At 49.8% G+C, this 20,184-nt stretch overlaps 1 protein-coding gene across 10 annotated transcripts; it reads right to left on the reverse strand.

Annotated features, from left to right (window-relative positions):
- Positions 1-1,840: 1,840 nt before the first annotated feature.
- On the reverse strand, positions 1,841-12,572 carry TEX35 (testis expressed 35). 10 transcript variants are annotated; one of them, XM_082702576.1, is made up of 9 exons: positions 11,087-11,247; positions 10,177-10,335; positions 9,693-9,761; positions 8,739-8,795; positions 7,973-8,032; positions 3,221-3,285; positions 2,801-2,993; positions 2,381-2,424; positions 1,841-2,096 (listed from the first exon to the last, which is right to left on the reverse strand). In XM_082702576.1, the coding sequence occupies exons 1-9, from the start codon at positions 11,123-11,125 to the stop codon at positions 2,033-2,035; spliced, it is 750 nt and encodes a 249-aa protein (XP_082558702.1). In that variant the 5' UTR covers positions 11,126-11,247; the 3' UTR covers positions 1,841-2,032. The 10 variants fall into 10 exon arrangements, 8 of the variants coding, with proteins under 8 accessions (XP_082558702.1, XP_082558705.1, XP_082558701.1 ...); XM_082702579.1 differs by having other exon boundaries at positions 1,841-2,099; positions 10,285-10,335; positions 11,087-11,246; XM_082702575.1 differs by having other exon boundaries at positions 1,841-2,099; positions 11,087-11,246.
- Positions 12,573-20,184: the final 7,612 nt, after the last annotated feature.

A 20,184-nucleotide genomic window follows, 5' to 3' on the forward strand; every position in this document is an offset into this window, starting at 1 on the left:
GTAGGTATGGGTGGGAAAAAAGGGTACTAGAAAAGTTCTAGAATAAGGTTAGTGATGTACATTCATGAAAAACTCACCAAACTGTACATTTCTACATAGAACCCCATACTCTGTGGCTCAACTTTTGAAGTTTTAAAAAATGAACAGGAGGTATGCTTGTGTCATGTCTTGCTGCGTAACAAAGGACCTCAACGCCTAGCAACTGAAAGTGACAAGCATCCATCACTTCACAGTTTTGGCAGGTCAAGAGCTTGGATGGAGCCAAGCTGGGCGGTTCCAGCTCTGGGGGCTCCTCATAAGGTTGCCGTCAAGATGTTGATGGGGGCTGCTGTCAACTGAAGGCTCTCTTGGGGCTGCCAGATGACCCCCACATGGCTCTCAGTGGGTGGCTTCTGTGCCTCACCTTGTGACCCTTCAAATAGGGCCACTACATGGCAACGAAGATCACCCACGTCTGAGAGCAAGATGAAGTCACCTGTCATTTATGAGTCTTGGAGGTGACGCACCATCACTTCTGCCATTTTCTACTCATTCTACTCATTCGAAGCAGGTCACTGTGTCTCGCCCTTGTGAGGGGGGAGACTGTCTTGAAAGAGTATTGGAAGATTTGTGGGTCTATGACAACAGCATAGAACTATACAATGCAGTGTCCCTCCAGAAGGGATGCAGGCCTGCCAATGCCTCGACTTTAGCCCCAGGAGACCCATTTTGGACCCAGCTTGTGTTGGCGTAAGCTGTTCAGTGTGCGGTCATCTGTTAGCGTGGCAGCAGGACAAGAGCAGTCTACACCCATCATTCTTTTCCCCATTTCTAAATCATTTAGCTTTCATCACGTGCTGTGATTATTGTCCTTATTTGTAAACGGCCCATATTTTTAATAAACATGTTTATGTCTCCTTTAAAGCTATAAGGTCCTTGAGGGCAAGGCCTAGGTTTGTTCTGGGATTTGTTTGTTACAAGTGTATCAGAATGTGAATCAGAGGCTTACACACGGCCCGTTAGTAGGCGGCCTGTTAAGAATGTGGTCAGTTATTTGCTAGGCTGGCTATGAGTCCAAGCAGCAAACTTAGCAAAGACAGGAAACAAGAAAGCTGGTGTGAAATAAAATATGGAACCCTATCAATTCCTCCTCCATTAGACTACCCCCCCGTCACATGCACGCAGGCGGGTTTACAGAGATCCCATTTTCTCTGTACCCTCCTTTGCTTTCATTTCAAGCTGATGGTCAGGTTAGGGCATTTGGGGCAGGACACAGAGTGGGGCCGTTGGGAGGTCACTGGCTTGTCCCCACTCTCGTAGAGGCCTAAGGCCTTTGAAGGGATATGTCTCTTTTCAGTCAGGGGACAGGAAACCATCAGGAGGGTAGAGAGGGTGGATCCCCAGAACCCATGAAGAGAACCAAGTTCCTACAGCAATGGGACCCTGAGTTCTGCCCCGAGACAAAACCTCAGGGGAAGCAGTGCTGGCTAGATCCTGGGCCCCGGGGTCCCCCACTGACTCGCCAGCCTTCACACAGTGCAGGAGCTAAGAACACAATGGGAGCAGGTGCAAAGGGTAATGAGGTCTCTCTTGCAACCACACAGAATGGCAGCTGTTATCCTTGGGACCTCCCCGCCCTTTTGAGCCGGGAGGCCTTTGCAGAACCAGGTAGAATGGTGGGGGGTATTGGTCAGAGAGGAAGGGGGATGACCTTGAGAATGGGCAAGACGGGCTTTCCCACTGATCCGGCAGGAAGCAGGAAGAGGACTTGGCGTCTGAACTATGGGGAGCTAGGACAACAACAAGTGACAGTCTTGACACTGAAGTTTGGGGCTGACATTCAAAACAGTGATACCTGCTTTGGCTTTAAATGAAGATTTTAATCTCCAGGTGGGGGCAGGCCTGGGACAGGGTGGTAGGTCCGAGGGCCACAAGACTTTGCTGTGCAGCTTGAGGAGTCGGGGGAGGAAGAGCCGGAGCTGCTGGTGGGATCCGCGGCGGTCCTAGGTTGGGAGCATGTCCTCCACCACATAGGGTTGGAAGTACAGATAAATCAGAAAGCAGCTCCAGAAGCCAAGGATGAACAGGGTGGCCAAGCTTGATACGGAAGTTTTCTGCTGCTAGAGAGGGGAGAGAGGCAGGAACAAGAAGCAAGGTCAGCTCAGCGGCCAGGGGGGCACCCCCCACCCCCACCACGGGAGCCTCTGGGCAGCAGCCTCCCGGCTGGGGATCCCAAGCCCTCCTGCCTGGTGCCATGTCCTCTACGACTGAGTGGATGAGGTGGGGGAGGGGGGCAGAGTCTGTACGACCCGGGTGGGATGTGATGCCAACGCAGCCTGAGCCCACTGCCTTTGGGATGACAGGGCACAGAGACAAGGACTTCTTACGGGGGTCTACCTACCCCTGATTGTAGTTGTTCTTTAGGGCACACAACAAACATTTTTCCTGTAGAGGACAGAAACGGCACAAGAAAGATCATTTTTCCCTGGTCCAAGATGGCCAGCCTGCTGGGCACCCCATCGGATCTTGCTATAGGAAAGGACAGAACAATACAGTGGTACTCAGGAGCAGGTCCAGCCAGGGTTGGGTCTGTGTTGGTCATGGCTTTGGAATCCCCCTGAGCTGAGGGCAGGACCCCAGGGAGGGTTCCGGGCTAGGGAGGCATCTGGGGCCAACAGAGGGGTAGATCCCATCCCTTCACAGCAAGAGGCAAGGGAGTGAGAGGACCCGACAGGGGGGTGGCGGAGGGAGGGGGCGGTCAGGGAGCAGCAGGAGCCTGGGGGGTAGCACCAGAGTAAGGGGGAGGTACGGCTTCACTTACGCAGCATGGCCCGCATTGATGAAGGGCATCCAGAGGGTCCTTTTTTGGTTTCTGTAGTGCCATCATCTTCTTGTGGAGAGAAAGCGGTGTTCCATCAGCCCCATCCATCTTCTTGAGGCGGAGCTGTGGGTCCGGGTCTGTTTTTCCTATCAGCCTGAGTTCTTGCTGTTCCTTTGGCCCTCTTCTAAGGGGACTGGGGAGTCAGGGAGGGGCAGAGTTGGGGAGACCATTTCCAACATAACAACGAGATAACCATAGTGTGGGCAGCCAGGGAAGACCTTGACCCCCAGCCACTGCGGTTCCGGAAACCAAGACAGGACCGTGAAGAGTCTGAGAGTCCTCCGGACCCAAGGACGCTTAGCAAAGTGAAGGGAGGAGATTCGTTAGGGATGAGGAGAGATGGGTGTGCGCTACACTTACAGCTTGCTGTTCTTCTGTATATTTATTAAAACATCCATCTTCTCATCCATATCCTTCTGCATTTCCTTCAAGAGAAAACCCAAAGCTAGAATGGTCATGCTGAAGGGCGTGGGAAAGCCTTTTCTCTCGCCTCTCTCTGCCGGCCGCTCAGAGATGACCTCAGCATCCTCCTCCCTCAAGAATCCTCACAGGGGGCGCCTGGGTGGCTCAGTGGGTTAAGCCTCTGCCTTTGGCTCAGGTCATGATCTCAGGGTCCTGGGATGGAGTCCCACATCGGGCTCTCTGCTCGGCAGGGAGTGTGCATCTCCCTATCTCTCTGCCTGCTTCTCTGCCTACTTGTGATCTCTCTCTCTACGTCAAATAAATAAATAAAATTAAAAAAAAATAAAAGAATCCTCACTGGCCTTGGGGGACATACGCCCCCTCTTCCCCATCCTCACCCACTCCATGCTGAGGCCAAAGCACAGGCAGGGTCGTCAGGGGCTCCTCCAAAGTCTCCAGAGGACTCAGAAAGCAGAAAGTCTTTTTACCTGATCCTACACTTGGGTGAGACTCTTATCTGCTTTGGCTCCATGCCTATAAAATGATGGAGCCGAGAAAATAAATCCTGTGACCCAACCCTCAAAGATACTTTTGACTCCGATTTTCTGACCCCTGCGCCCAGATCCTGCGCATGTACGTTTGCTCCTTCTTTAACCCGATTTCTGGCAGAAATGGTCAACATAAAAGAAACAGTAGCTCAAAATGGCATATCACGTCTATTATTTACTAAGAACTGAAAGAATAGTAAAATCCTTTTGACGAGTTCAGACCTGTAGTTTGATCTGGAAAAATTGGCCACAAAAGAAGATCTAGAATGGCAGAGGGTATCGTGGAGCGCATCTGTTCTGGAGAAACACAGGGTTGGCTTGAACATGATAAAATATAAATGAAATATAATTTGCTTCCGAAAATAATTTTAATAAAAAAATGAAACGTTTGGCAAGAGTTTACTGATCTGCAGTGGAAAACTGGTCAAGGAACCACACACTCTGGGTGGAGAGGATTTCAAAACCACCTTCTTGAAAAGCATTTTTAAGTGCTATACATTTTGACTAAAATATCTGTACTCATAAACACAGCAAAAATATCCTTGAAGTGGAAATGCCCCTGAGTTCAAAATATCAGAGTCAAAATGCCCCCTTTCTTAGAAGTCTCACTATTCAAATTCATGTCCCAAAGTGATCTCCTGGTTTCCTCTTCTAAATCAACTGATTGCCAACTGTCCTTGTCGTGGTCACCACTTCCTTCGACCCTTCAACCCGTCCGGGTTGCCTCTGGGGTCATGGACGCTTGCTTCCCCTTCATTCTCTACGTTGCATCACTCACCAAGAGTATTATTTTTCCTTCGATGCATCTTCCAGATTTCAGATTTACTGTTTTCCTTCTGTTCCCACACTTGGTCCAGCATCCCTCCTCTTGAGCAAGGATGTGGCTTCCTGCCTGATCGATTGCTCCAGACAGCCCCCACCCCCAGTCTCCCGTTCCCCCACCCCACACCCCTCCAGGCCACCTTGTGAACAGCTGCCCGCTCAGCCTTTCTGAAGTGCTGCTTCTAGCATGTTCTTTGATTAAGAATCTCCAGAGGCCTCTTACTGCTTACACAACCAAGTCCCAACCTGTCTGCCTGTCTTTCAGAAGCCTTCACTGTCTACTGCCTTTGTGCCCATTCCATTTCTCACAGTCTCCCCAGATAATCCCATGTGTAGGACTGGTCTCCCCACTGACCGTGATACACTTCACGTTCATCCTGCTTCCGTGCTGTGCCCAAGCTGTTCCTGAGCCCAAAATAACCTCCTTTGTGCTTTTCAATCCCCAATCCTGCCCACTAACAAAACACCGTGTGTGCATTTTCATATAGAAATAATACACAGGGGCGCCTGGGTGGCTCAGTGAGTTAAAGCCTCTGCCTTCAGCTCAGGTCATGATCCCAGGGTCCTGGGATCTAGCCCCACATCAGGCTCTCAGCCTGCTTCCTCCTCTCTCTCTGCCTGCCTCTCTGCCTACTTGGGATCTCTGTCTGTCAAATAAATAAATAAAATCTTTAAAAAAAAAAAGAAAGAAAGAAAGAATACACACCCTTTGTAGAAAATTTGGGCACTATAGGGGAATATAAAAGAACAAATTAATCTCATCATCTAACAATAATTGCTATTAACCCTTTGGGTATATTTCTTTCTAGTCTTTTCTGAATATTTACTTAGGTTTTTTTTTTTTTTCACTTAACTGAGATCAGCCTGTTATAGATTATTTGTATCTTGCTTTATTACTTCTCGTTATAAGCATTCTTTTTTTTTTTAATGCACTTTCTATTTTGAAATAATTTGGTATCTACTGAGAGTTGCAAAGACAGGACAAAAGAGTTCCCACATGCCCTTGCCTCAGTATCTCCTTAATGTGAACATCTAACCATCTAACCACGACAGTGCTCTTATTATTATTTTTTTTTTAAGTAGGCTCGACACCCACCATGAGGCTCAAACACATTACTCCGAGGTCAGGAGTCACGTGCGCTGCCGACTGAGCCAGCCAGGTGTGCCTAGAAGCATCCTTTCTAAACACTCTTTCCAACAGTTCCAGTTTTCATTCCACAGATACCCCTTAATTTATTTGGCTACTCCACTATTGAAAACTGTCATCTCCAAATCTCTGCCATTATAAATAATCCTGTGATGAACATCTTTTTATATGCACCCACGCTAGTATTTTGGATTATTCTCATACGTAAAATTGTGAGGCGTGGAATTAATAAGTCAAGGGGTTTGATATTTTTTGATACCTATTGTCTAATTTATTTCCAATGTTATATAGACCTATACTATGACCCGCAGTATAAGAGTACATTTCTGCCTTGTTCTGTAATTGTCATTAATTCAAAATTCGCTTATTTGGTCATCTGGGTGGCTCAGACAGTTAAGTGCCTGACTCTTGATTTCAGATCCAGTCATGATCTCAGGGTGGTGGGCTGGAATCCTGCATCAGGCTTCATCCGCCTGGGAATCTCTCTCCCTCTCTCTCGGAGCCCTCCCCTCACTGTTGCACACCCACACTTTTTCTCTAAAATAAATAAGTAAATACTTAGAATCTTAAAAAAATAAAGTTCACTTATTTGAATGTGACAATGGCCTAAGAATTATTTTCATTTGGCATTTAATTGATTATGCATGAGGTAAACCTTTTAAATACATTTCTTGCTTTTGAGTTGTATTTTCTTTTGTGGATTGTTTGTTCATACCCTATGCCCATTTTCCTATTTGGTTCTAATTGATTTATGTGAGCTTGATAGAAACTTTTATTGGTGTTTGTCATATTTGTGGAAAATTATTTCCCCCACTTGGTTGTTTGTCTTTTAATTCCATACACGAAACTTTCCTGTTATGTTTTTTAAATTTTTTATATTGTTAAGTATATCAATATTTCCTTTGTGACTTCTTCTGTTGTATTTAGACCATCTGGTTGAATATTTATACATAATTTACTCTTATTGTTTTTTTATTATTTAAATTCACTTTATGGACTATTTCAGTTTTTACAGTGTTAACTGAATTAAGTTTTTCTTCATATAATCAAGCAGTGTTCTTAATATGAATGCATAATCTTTTTCTTCCTTCATATAATCGAGCAATGTTAATACGAATACATAAGCCTTAATATGAACACATAATCCTTAATAGGAATACATAATCCTTTTCTTCTAACATGTAAAAAAAAATCATCTTTATTATGTTTTAAATTTTATGGAGCTATGGTTCCCAACCTTGAGTTTACAATGGAATCAGGTCATGATCTTTAAACCCTACTGATCTCATCTCAAGAGGTTCTGATTTCATCGGTATAGAGTGCAGCCTGGGTAGAAGGTCAAAGCTCCAGTACAGGAGATTGCAATATGGAGTCAAGGTTAATAACCACTGCTGAAGTGTTTAGGATCTGGTTATTATGCAGAGAAAAGCACCAGAATCACTTTGATATTTTTAAGCAACTGTGGTTCCCCCAGGAGATTTTTATTCAGTTCATCTGGGCCAGGGCCTGGGTATACTGATTTTTTTAAATGGTCCCAGGCGTCCCAGGCATGCCGGGTGGAGATGTTGTTAAAGAGTTATCTACACTGGTTTTGTTCATTTGACTGGTTATCTAGACAAGATCATTGTGGCTTTGTATGAATTTTAGATCTCTGGCAGGGGTAGTATCCCCTGATAACTCTTCAAACCTTAAAGATATCTGCCTTTGCCTTTTTATGCTTCTACATCAGTGGTTCTCAAATCTTCATCTGGAGAATGTAGAAAAAAAAAATCCAAGGGTCTAAGCCCCCTCCAAATTGGACCTGGGCTCTATTTTCTTTATTTATGCTCCATCCAGCACACATCCAGGTTTGAGAACCACTATCCTAGAGTCTAATGGTTCTCCTAGTAACGCCTGAGTTCAAAACTAAGCTTATTGGGCTTTTGCTTAGATTTGCATTAAGCTTCTAATGTAGCCTTCAAAGCTCACCTTAAGATTCACTTCCTTTGTAAGGCTTTGTCTGGTTACCCTGGCCCACATTTTTTCCTTATTTCTCCAGACTCCTAGTTAACTCTCGCTCTCATGCTGCTTGGTGCTTGCTTGCTTGCTTGCTTTCCACAGAGTTTGGGTCTTCCTACCAGACTCTCAAGTGGCTGCAGGGCAGGCCTCTCCTTCCATCATTTCTAGTATGGACCCAGATCAGTAAATGCTCACCTTCATAATCTCCACGAATTCCTGGAGTTTATCAAAATCCTTGTCCATTACGCCCTTTATCTAACCAAGAAGAAAGGCAAGCACATATTACTCAATGCGGAGTCATCTCTGGGGCATTTTAAAAAAAGCAGGGCAGCAGCTGCTCCTCTCTCTGGAATGAGCTGGATAAAGTTCAGGGAATGGACGTGTCGTGGCCTGTCACAGCCCCTTTCTTCCCAAGGAGTCTATGAAGGGACGAGGGTGCATGTAGCGTGAAGCCGCCCCCCCCCCCCAAACTCCACCAGCCTGGGCAGGGCTCGGATCTAGCTATTGCAAGGCTTCCCCTGGGGAGCTCAGCCCACAGTTTCCAGTACTCCTCCTTGCTTAAGCACCACCTCTCATCACAAGCGTGCCATAGGTGGTTCCATCCAAGAAGCAACAGGAGAGTTTTGTTGCTTTTTGGAGCAGGCTCAAGGGAGGAGAATGGGACTGGTCCCTGACGGCCCCCGCATTCCAATCAGTCCCTCTCACTCTCACAAAGGTTCTAGCTCCTCAACAATCAATGTGACACCTTAGAGAGTTCTTGGCGTTCACAGCCTGGGTTTAAGCATCAAACAAAAAGAACTAGATCTCCTGAGCTGCACCAAAACACCAGAGGAGATCAGGCTGAGGTAGGCTAGGGCTTTTTCCACGACATTCTGGATTCCCCTCGCTATTCAGAGGTCGGCACGCATTTTCTGGGGTCCTACCCTTTCCCTCTGCGTCCTAAAAAGTCTCATCCTGTTACCTGTTTGATCTCGTCCATTTTTTCCTTGAGCTCTTCCCTCACCTCCCTGAGTTCATTCTGAGGAAATAAAGCAGGGAAGAGAGGAAGGAGTTAAGGCCATGTCCTGGGTGGAAGGAAGATCCTGGGGCGATGCTCATGAGGAGGGACAGAGAGATGCGTCCCGCTACGGGGGAAGGAAAGGATGCTGTTAAGAACATGGGAGAGTGGGACATGGAGACACCATGTGCTTCGGAATAAGATGCCCGGAAGGGTACACCTTCACTTCCATGACCCCCCAAAATGCGCAGCCACCATCTAACCAGTGGGGAGCATCAGGCCACCCAAGTGAAGGGTCAGTCTGCAAAACAAATGACCTATAATCCTCATAAATGACAATGTCCCAAAAAAACAAAGGTTCAAGAGTTGTTCCAGATGGAAGGAAGCTAAAGGAACACATCAAAACAGTTGTTTTTTCTTCTGTTAGGAAAGACCTTAGTGGAACCATTGGTAAAAACAGACTAAGCACTGAATCAATGTTCATGTCCTTTGATATTTTGATCACTGTACTGTGGTTATGTAAGAGATTGTTCTTGTTTTTGTTTTTTGACAGTATACACTAGAATTTGAGAGAAACATGCTTTCGGATGATTCAGGAAGCCTATATTATACGTGTGTGTGTATATATATATATATATATATATATATATATATATGGGGGGTCATGATCAAATGTCAACATTTGGGAAATCTGAGCAAAGGGTAGACTAGAATTCATGGCACAATTTTTAAAAAATTTTCTGTAAGTCTGAAATTACTTCAAAATACAGAGCTAAAACAAAAAGCAGCAGAGGGAGTGAGGTCACAGGCGCTGGGGCAGAGCCACGGACGCCAGCCGGAGACCCGTCCCGGCCAGAGTCGGCGGGCCCAGGTCTCCACAGCGCCCCGCCAACCCCACCCCTGGGCCAGCACACCTACCCTTAGCTCATGAGTTCCTCCTGCTTTGGTAAACGGCCCTTCTTGTTTCACTCCTTTGTAGTCGTATGTCTGTTGGTGGAAAGCGGAAACACAGAATGTCGGAAATTGCAGGTGTGGGGTGGGCGAGGGAGGAGAGATCTCCTGAGTCTTGGTTCCTCCTTTCGGGCCTGGGCAGGTGGAGGTGAGAGCTGGCTGCCCCCCCACACAAGAGTTCCCGCCACCTTCTCCTCTCACTCAAGCTCGTCATGCTCTGCTCTCCTGGCCCCACGCCTGCCTCAGACACTTCTAACGTGCTCCTGCCTCCGCCCACAGCACCCTTCCTCAGCCTTCTTGCTGCGCTCAGGGCCCGACCTCCCTATTTTAATTCTCTGTCTAGCAGGTGACAATACTGAGTTTTCCTTATTTATTCCGTATCAGATTGGTCACTAGTGCTAAATTCTGTGAGAGCAGAGAGCTTGTCTCTCTCTCGTGTATTCCCCAGCACCTGGGACAGGTCTTGGCCACCAGGAACAGCGAATGACCCCTGACTCCAAGTCACCTCCCCACGGGTCTCAGGCCTGGCTGCCGGCATGGCCTCAAAAAAGCTTCTTACTTTGGTCGGCTCGGGCTTCAATTCCAGGCACACTGCCTTGTAGCTCTTGCTCTGTGGAGGGAGGAGGTGGGCAGTCTGCCTGTCAGGCATCAGGACTGAGGGGGATCACACCAGCCCTCTCGAGGGGCCCCCTGCCCAGGCCTGCCTGTCCTCCTGCCCCTGAGCTCAGGCCCACAGACCACCCCCCACCCAAGGACCCGACTCAAGACAACCGGACCTGGTTACCTTATCTTCCTTTTCTGAGCTCGAACCTACCCAGGCAGCGGGCTGCCCTCTCCCTGCAGAAGCCTGAGCAGGGAAAGTACCTGGAGCTAACTTTATGAAACCGAGTGGGTATCATTTCAGGAGTGTGGGCTTTGGGAGAGATGGACCCCGGTCTAACCTCAGCTGCTTCCTGACTGGTTGTGCCACCCGGGAGGTCATCTAGTCCCTCTGAGCCCCCATTTCCTCGCCTGCAAATTGGGGGCGCAAATCCCACCATCTAACATGGTGCTTGTGTGCCAAGGACGTGCCCTTCGCTGGGGCCTGGCATGGCCTCGGCTGGGGGAGGGGGATTGGGGGTGACAGGACCATTACTTTGGTCTTTGTTCCAGAAGGAGTCAGCAAAGGCGTCTTTCCTTCCCACCCCCAGGCAGGGATTAGTCCCACCCTCCTTCCCGGCTGAGAGGCCACCTGGAGCTCAGAGCAGAGAAAGAAAAGTGGGGGAATTATCAGAGAGCTCTGTGGACCACCCCCACCATGCCACAGCTCCGTCCCACGGGAACTCGAGAGGCCCCCATGTCCAGCAGTGTTCCTCCCTTACCAGGCTTGTTTTCTTCAGTTCTGCCTTCTTGGCCGACATGATGGAGGAGGCCAGAGTGTTCTTTAACTTCCCAACCTCCCCACAATGGGCCCCTGTGACCAGGCCACTGTCTTATGCAGATTACAGGCCAAGGCAAGGGCAGGATGACCACCTGTTTGTGTGCGGAACAGCTGAGGTCACAATGCCCAGCTCCCCATGCTGGTGGGCAGTGTCACCACATCTTCGAGCTGATGATGAGGGACAGCGCAGGTTCTGAAGCCACGAGATTGCCCTCCTGCAGGGGGGAGAGGGGCTCTCCTGCAGACTCCCCCTGCTGAGGGCCTGGCCTCATGTGGCCTCAGCCACAGGCACAGCTCCTCAGGAGCGAGAGATGCTGTTTCCTCCCCAGCAGGATTTACCCACCAGGAGGTTTCCCCAGACAGCTGGTTCTCCCCTGAGTCTGCACGGAGTTCTGCCACGACGTCCCCATATGGACAGACCCTTCCTTGGCTCCAGAGCTGTCTTGGGTTCAGACGCGGCCAAGTCCCTCTGGTTCAAGACCCATGAACCGCGCTAACCTATTGAGCCCACTGGCTTGTGTATCGGGAAATTGGGTCTAAAAGAAATCAGGGTCTCCCTGAAAAACTGCTTTATAAATAACACACATACACTTCTCATCATTTGAGCCGGTGATGACAACCGACCCGCGGCTCCTGGCTTGAACCTCCTCGCAGCCTGTACCAGTACCAGTCACGCATCCAAATCCATCAGCAGCGTCGTCAGTGTGTTCTGGAAGGGCCAAGGAATCCACCATCTCGTGTTACTTTCTTCTCCTGTGAGATTTTGCCACGGCATGAGGCACCACCAAACAGCATGGGACACCGGACACTGCTCTGACAGAACGTGGTTACAGGCAAGCCACAGGCTGCTCTGACCAGAAGAATGCCGGCTTTGTCTTTCCCAACCCCCCTTCCTGGCAAAAAAAACCCAGCGGGACAAGGGCAGGGGGCACGAAGCCCACAGACGTCGCGATGGAGTTTGGTGGAAAAGGGGGGTTCCCAACAGAGAGAAAACAGAAGCCGCATGTCTCTTTTCTCTAAACCGGTGTCATTTCAACTTTCTTCTCTTCACAAAGGTCTTGGTTTTTCAGTTTCATGAAGACAATGTTGTCTGGGAGGCTGATGGGGGAGGGGAATTTAAAAATAGCTTTGGGGCCTCTGAGTTTGGCCTCTTGTGATTCCAGAGGTGACCTAGGATTCCACAGCCCTCGGATGAGGACACAATACTTCATAAAGGTGCCCGGGGGGCCTGACAGCCATGGTCTCCAGTCAACCTTGCACTGACACGGTTTAACACAGATGACCTGGATAGTTCGCTCTACAACACCCCGTGACGCACTGGGTGTCTGTGCTCTCGGCTTTCTAGCCCCAGGGAAGCCTCTCGCACACTTTTTAGAGCTTTACCGTGACTGGTTACTGCACCGTCCTACTTGACTGATTTATAGACACCTCCGAAAGCTCTCCCCTGTGCGGGGGAGATCTCTTTTCTCATCGACACATTGGTTACTGTGCAATTTCTGATCATTTCTATAAATATCATGTCAGACCTTGGAGAGAATCAAAATCCTATTCTTTTGTTTCTATGAAAAAATGACATCTATTTTCTATCATGAACTTCTAGTACCTCTATTTCAGGAAAAAATAATATATTCTGAGGTCACCTGGGAGGCTCAATCAGTTAAGCATCTGCCTTCGGCTCAGGTCACAATCTCAGGGTCTTGGGATCAAGCCCCGTGTCCAGCTCCCCACTCAGTAGGGAGTCTGCCTGTCCCTCTCTCCCTGCCCCTCCCCTGACTCATGCCCACTTTGTGTCTCTTGTAAATAAATAAAATCCTTTATATATGTGTGTGTGTGTGTACACACATATATAAATAATATTCTGAACAGATTGTTATAAATCTCCAGATAATTCAACACAGCTAATGGTAAGTAAGAAGTCAGAGCACAGTTATTAGGATTGTAGGCTTTTTTTAACCTATGCATTCCCCCCACATGGGGACATGTCTGTCAGGGCCTTCCAGAACCCAGGGGAACCTGTTACAGAACAGCCTGCTCTGTGAGATAAAGAGCCACCAAGAGTCAGAGGCTCTCCTGCTCCTGCTATGCATGGCTCCTGGGACCTCCTTACTTGGCTGGTGTCCCTTTACTCTCTTTGGAGGGAGTCCAGATAGAGGACGGCAATTATACCCCCACCTACGTTGGCATCCCTTTTAAGAGATTCCCCACGGCTGCTACCCTAGACCCTAAAAGCCTCCCCCTACCTCTGACAGCTTCAAATTCCATCACTGAAGCCATACACCTGCGTGGCCTCTCTGGGTTGGCCTTTTGGGGACTAGGGTTCGCATGGTGTCCATGGAGGATGGCAAAGGGCAGGGTCCTGTGGGCTGGTCCTGGGGGCAGCCTGCACAACGCTGCCTCCCACGTTTTTGGCTAGAACGCAACCCCAAGGCCACACCTAACTGCAAAGGAGGCCAGGGCACGTACGTGGCTGAGCTTCTCCTGGGAACACGAGGAAATAGGTGTAAGCAGCAGGTAGCCAGGCTCTGCGACAGCCCATCTTTCCTGTTTCATTCTAACAAGTCTCCTTGCACCAAAACTTGAGTTAGGGTTCTTCTGGGTTTTTTTGTGCAAAGGGAGGAAGCTGACAAGATCAAAAGAGAAGGCTACACAGGACACTGGAGCTGGGATTAGCCCTCCCACCTCTCGTCATCTGAACCGCCAACAGGCTAGCTTATCGACACAGAGATTGTAATAATGATCTCGCTCGTCCAAGGTATCATAACCCCAGTCTATTCCGGACCCCCCTGCAGATCTCCCTCCCTCCTGCAGGTGCTGGAATGTGGGTCTGCTCTGAAGCTTCTCTTGCTGTTCTGAGCTCTGTGAGTATCACTGGGGTCCCAGATGACTGCCGCACCTTCCCTGGGGGATGGGCCCTGCTACTGTCCCCTTGGCTGAGGGTCCATAGCCTGCTACCGATGACTCTCTGTGTCTAATCCCAGGAAGCCACCTGAAAGTGACCCCTGCCTGAAGACACCTATAGCTGGGCTCTACCAACAAACACTGACAACAACTTAGATGGATCTGAAGTTTTCCATCACTTAGAGACACTGGATGCTGGTTAGTCTCCTATGGGGTCAGGCTGGCCATTGCTGTTTTCACACCTGGTTTACTTTCTGTGCTTGCCCATTTTTCCCCCAGGGTCATTAGTACCTCAGAGTTGGGTCCATGTGAAGAATGGTCCAGAAGGTGTGAATCTTCTTCCGTAGGTAGAAGTTTCCGGGCTTGCACCGAGAAAAGGGAATCTCTGACCTCAAGCTGTGGGTAGTGATCAAAGCAAGGAAGCGTGTAGAGCCAAGAGTCACATGGAGAGATCAATGAGTTAGAGAAGGTCAATGAGCTAGGGAGACACTGCGGAGACAGGGAGAAACAGGGAGAGAACCACTCCTGGCACAGGCGGGGCCAGCCTGGAGGGCTCTCCTGGGTGGCCAAGTTGCAAGAGAAACCTTAGTTCATTTAAAGACTAAGAACTGGGGCGCCTGGGCGGCTCAGTGGGTTAAGCCTCTGCCTTCGGCTCAGGTCATGATCCCAGGGTCCTGGGATTGAGTCCCCCATTGGGCTCTCTGCTCAGCAGGGAGCCTGCTTAGTCCTCTCTCTCTGCCTGCCTCTCTGCCTACTTGTGATCTCTCTCTCTCTCTGTCCAATAAATAAAACCTTAAAAAAATAAATAAATAAAGACTAAGAACTGGGCAGTTTCCCAGAGTTCTATGCAAGACTGTGGATTTTTTTTTCTTTATTGGCAAGAAGGCACTGGTGGGAAGCTAACCTCTATCCAGCTCCCAGTCCGAGCGTGAGGAAATGCCCGTGCCGAGGCATCTCGTCTGTGGAGCAGGAGGAGCCCGTTCTCTGCTGTGGGCCTGAACACCCCTCCTACAGGCTGAGTATTTGCCCTTTCACTCATCCTCCCCACAATCAAAGCAGATAATGTGGGTTCTCTCTGCAACTAACCCCGACTGACAGAGTTGGTCATGCCTTCCTGCTAAGTGCAGGTCGTTGGGAACTCAAACTCATGTGGCAGTAACTCCTGGCTGGTGACCCATGGGGACATTACCTGTGGAAATGTCGAGTACTTCTATTTGATGACATCCTGTAGATCCTCGAGGTTGGTAATTTTCCTTAGTGGCCATGAGAAAAAGGGGTGTGGAAGCAAGTCCTTCATGGTTTTTTATATTGAGGACTTTCCCTTGACTTTTTTTTTTGGCCAAACATCAGATAGTTTTTACAGCATCAAGACGCCTTGGCTGGCCTTTTCGTCCCAAAAGGCTGACAGCATGTCAAGCTGTATATTGGTTCTGCAGGGAGTGCTTTCTCCAGAAATCTTGTTCAGCTGCTTGGAAAAATTCTGCAGGCAGACCCATGTCTTCCTACAGAAGAGCCGTCTGTAGCCCCAGCTCCTCTCACTATGGGGCTCTGGGGTTCTCATGGGCCATGTGACAGATGAACACTCTGGGGCTCTGGGCTCCTACTTGAAGCTGAGGGAGGGAGGCCTTAAGTGACATCATTCCTCTGGGTGGCAAAACTCGTGTGAAAATCATGGCACAGAGGAAGACAATTTGGAAGGAATCAAACACTGAAGCAAGCCATATTCATTTCCCAAGCCCCCTAAAACACAAGTGTTCCTTTATTTTTATCTAATTACTGCTTGAAACAAAGTGGCCCCCTTCCTTCTCCCACCTCCAGAAACCATGACCACAACATCCCATCCAGAGGACCGTGAAGCCTGGGGCGCTCCTGGGTCTGAGCCCCACACGTCACCCACACACTCTGCTCACCCAGGCTCCAGGCCAGGCTGGTTCTGAACACGCAGTTCTGGCTCACTGCGCAGGGGGCTCCACACTGAGTCCCTGGGCTTTTCAGCTCACGCTCACTGAGCTCTAGCTCCCTGCCAAGCACTCTGCGGGACCCTAGGGGCACACAGATAGCTAAGACATGGAGCTGGCTCCGAGGAACCCTTCGGTGGTGGGGCTGACAGAAGCTTCCGTAGAATTGCACTTACAACGCGGTCAGTAGGCCGAGGGGCTGAGGGAGCCCAGAGGAGAGGCCCCGGCCCATTCTTGGAGCTGGTTCTCTGCCACGCTCTTCTGGACCCCATTCCTGGCCTTGTGAGCTTCCCAGCACGCTGGTTCCTCTAGAGCCAGGTTCTTTTCTAAAACCGAGCACAGGACCCACCATGTTACACACCACACGCCTGGCTTTCCTAACATCAACACCTGCCTGGACCTCTGGAGATGATGGGCTCCCTCTAACCGTGGGGGCACCACCCCGCTGGGGAAGGTCATCAAATAGACATGACACCCATGGACCCGTGAGCTGGGCCCCAGCACTTGCAGGCCCCTAGCCCCTCCCCTGCCCTTGGTGCATGGTTTCCACTTGCCTTTCTTGCTCTGAGAAGCCGCTCCAAAGATAGAGCCTTGACATAGTGATGTGGTGTTGAAGACACCTGCAGGCCTATGGAACTAGACCCTGTAAAGGCCTCTTATAAACTCTTCAGATGCAGTGGGCAGGTGCGGGGTTGCTTTCTTCTTGCTGCTGCCCAGGACAGGGCTGGCATGTCCCCTTCGCTTACTGCACCTGCCACCGCCAGCCCCCATGTCGGCCTCCTCCTTCCATCTCTCCCTGCCCCAAGGACAGGGGTTGTTTTCAAATTATACCCGAGAAGCTCCCAGGAGGGTCAGAAACCAACACACACCTCCCATGCTGGGCCCTAGATGGTATTCACTGGTCTCTGGCACATCTCCTTCCAGGCTAGAGAGGGCCTAGCCTGTCCCGGCAGGTGCATCGCATACCAAATCAGCTTTCTCCGCTCCATCTGGCCCAACTTCACCTCTACCTGGCCTTGTCACTATATATAGCGGTTTGGACAGGACTTACATCTGCACCGCCCAAACAGTGTAGAAAAAGGTGTCCTCTGAGCTGTGTGGGTCAAGCTCATATTTCACCATGTCAGACCGTGTGCAGGAAACATATTCTCCAGGGTGCTACGGGCTCCTGCCACAGGAAAGAATGGGATATTCATAAGCGGAGCAGCCCTGAGGTTTTTATACATGCGTCTCCCTCAGCTCTCAGGACACAGAGGATTAGAGACTGGAAACCCCGAAGTCCACACGAAGGAGACTTCTCTGTGCTGGTCTGGTGTCCATGAGGTTCCTCTTGCTGATTCTACTTGGTAACCTGACCTGACCTCCTTCCTGCTAGGGCCTGCCAGAAGCAACCCCCCACCCTTCTCGCCACACCACCGCCCCGGACATTCTCTGGACCTGCTATTTTGTCTTCCACCTGGTTACCTGTATTAGAGTGCTCCGGAGAGATAGAATCAATAGGAGACCTGCCTATGGTAGACCCATGCATCTAGCTACCTAGAGATTTTGAGGAACCGGCTCACATGATCATGGAGGCAGCGAAGTCACACATTGCGCTGTCTTCAGGCTAGAGGCCCCAGAGAGCCCACAGCGAAAGTTCCATTCCAAGCACAGGAGACTGACACTCCAGCTGGAAGACAGGCAGGCAGAGAGGAAGATTTCTTTCTTCTTGCCTTTCTTGCTCCCAGAGGCTGCTCTGAGGATAGAGGCTTGAAACAATGATGTGGTGTTGAAAACACCTGCATCGTATATGGGACTAGATAGACCTCAGCCTTCAACAGGGTGGGCTGGGTCGCTCCCACATTAGGGGTGACAATCACATTTATTCAGTCCAGCAATTCAAATACTAATCTCTTCTGGAAACATCCTCACACAGCCCCCCCCCCCCCAGTAATGTTAAACCAAATATCTGGGGACCCCTGGCCCAATCAAGGTGACCCATAAAATTAACCATCACATGACCTGTCTCTCCTGCCTTCCTGACCCGAATCTTCACCTGGAGAACAGCTCATTATCTGCCTTCACTGGCCTCTGGCTTGGCCTCTGGCTGTTCTGATACCAGAGCCTGCCTTCCTCCCCTTCTCCTTGTTGGAGAGCTTTCTCCCGGGCCACTAGCATGCCCCGTGATATCAAGGCAAAGTCTTCCGGGAGGGCATTGCTCTCTGTCTGCTGAGCTTTGTGGGAAGACCCATTCTATCCGAGCCACACGTCCTCTGCTCACTCACAGTGCTTTGTCCCCTGGAAACCATCTAGGAGGACTTTTGTCCATACCTTCCGATCCCGGATCCTTTCAACACAGAATGCTCTGCTTTTCAGATCCCCCAGCAGCCCTCGGCCACGTCTGCACGGCGACGCTCAGTCTTGGTCCCCTTCTGAGCCTCTTCTCGGACCTGCTCTCAAGAGAGCAAACCCAGCTCCGAACCCCTGCCCAGCCCCTGCGTCCCCTCGGCCTGTGGCACAGCTCGGTCAATGGCAGCAGTACAGACCCCCACCACGCACCACTGCGGAAGGGCGGGGCCCCCGGGCAGGAGCACTGGGCGGTCCCATTGGGGAGGAGCGACTTAGGGCTTAGGGTTCCCCTGAAGAGGTGCCCTGATTTCCCGGCACGCCTGCCAGGGTGCCCCCTCGCATGGTGAACTACAGCCAAGGGTTCAGCTACAGAGACCGGGCATCGCTATAGTAAGATAACTCGTGTCTTAACCAAGCACTTGTGGGGCGGGGTGTATTTCATCCACGGAACTATCTCAAGAAGTAGGGCTTCCCGTGGTTTCACAGATGAGCAAGCTGTTTAGCTTCAGCATAAATCATTTTCTGAAGTCGCAGAGCTGGGTGGGAGAGCCCTGAGCCCAGGCCGCCGCTAACCTGCTCCCCAGAGCACCTGGGCCGAGGCGCGGGACCGCTGCAGCCCACCTCGACGTTTGTAAAATTGGGGTTAGAGAGAGAGAGAGGAGGATACGTGAGGCCGGCCTGCCTGCAGGAGAGGAGCGCGCACACGGCAGACCTGGGGACTCCGTCCCTTCGGATTCAGTGGCCCCGAGGGGAGGCCTCCATAGCAGCCTGGGGTGGGGAAAGGTCCGCAGGATCCCGCAGACCTGGCTGCAAACCCCATGGGCTCTCCATACCAGCTATCAGACCTTGGCTACTTTCTTACACACCCTGAACTTGTTTTCTCTCCAGAGCATGGGGTAATAATAGAGTACCTACCTCCTTGCGTTTTAAAATTTTATCTCTTAGAATTAAAGAAGGCAAAGACGTGGAGGGTATGGCACCTGCTTCCTGTGACCTGTGGCTGCTCCCCCGTCCCCTCGTTCATGAGGACAATGCCTTTGCCTTCCATCCCTCACACGGTGGCCAGGACCTCTCAGGGCAGGCAGCAGAGCTTTAGCAGGGATATTAGTGGCGCCTCGTTTTTATTTGTAATCGCACCCTTGTCCCCTGTGGCTCTGGACCCAGCCCAGGAGTGGACTGGGGTGAGGGTGGGGGAGATTCAGCAGACAAAGCTATATCCTGGTGCATGGGCTGTATGCCCCCCAAACTCCTGGAACCCCTCACTGCATAGTTAAAATGAAATAAAGCATTGGAAGGAAATCAATAATGAATCTAGGAAGTTAGGGCACCTACTAAGAAGATGAGGTAATTGTTGAAGAAAATGATGTGAAACAGAACAGCCTAAACCAAAAGGCTGACATGCCTACCACACGGCGAGATGAAACCAAAAGAATTTAGTAACCCGAGAGATAGCGTGAGCAAAATTGGAGATAATACACATAATAGGTTAAAGAAAAGAAAAAGAGTCAAATTATATAAATATTAACTCAGGAGACGTTTATTTTTTTCTAATTTTTTTTTTATTGTAGTAAAGTACACAAAATCTACCATCTCAACCATTTTTAAATGTACTGTTCAGGGATGTTAGATACACTTAGAACTCTTTTTGTCTTATAAAACTGAAGCCCCGTATTCATTAAACAGTAGCTCTTCCTTCTCCAGCCCTTGGTAACCCCCATTCTACTTTCCGTATCTATGAATTTGACTGAGTACCTCATTTAAGTGGAATCATACAGTATCTGTCTTCATCTGGCTGACTTATTTCATTTTGCATAATGTCCTCAAAGTTCATCCATGTTGTAGCCTGAATCAGAAT

This window comes from Mustela nivalis, assembly GCF_964662115.1.
Source record: "Mustela nivalis genome assembly, chromosome: 16".
Classification (NCBI taxonomy): Eukaryota; Metazoa; Chordata; class Mammalia; order Carnivora; family Mustelidae; genus Mustela; species Mustela nivalis.

Bases quoted from the DNA above. Each gene is read 5' to 3' on its own strand.
- TEX35 (XM_082702573.1), bottom strand. From the start codon at position 11,125: ATGTCGGCCAAGAAGGCAGAACTGAAGAAAACAAGCCTG. The intron at 3,286-7,972 runs GTGAGCATTTAC...TTTCTCTTGAAG, and splicing joins AATTCGTGGAGATTATGAAG to GAAATGCAGAAGGATATGGA. The intron at 2,994-3,220 runs GTAAGTGTAGCG...CTGACTCCCCAG, and splicing joins ATACAGAAGAACAGCAAGCT to TCCCCTTAGAAGAGGGCCAA.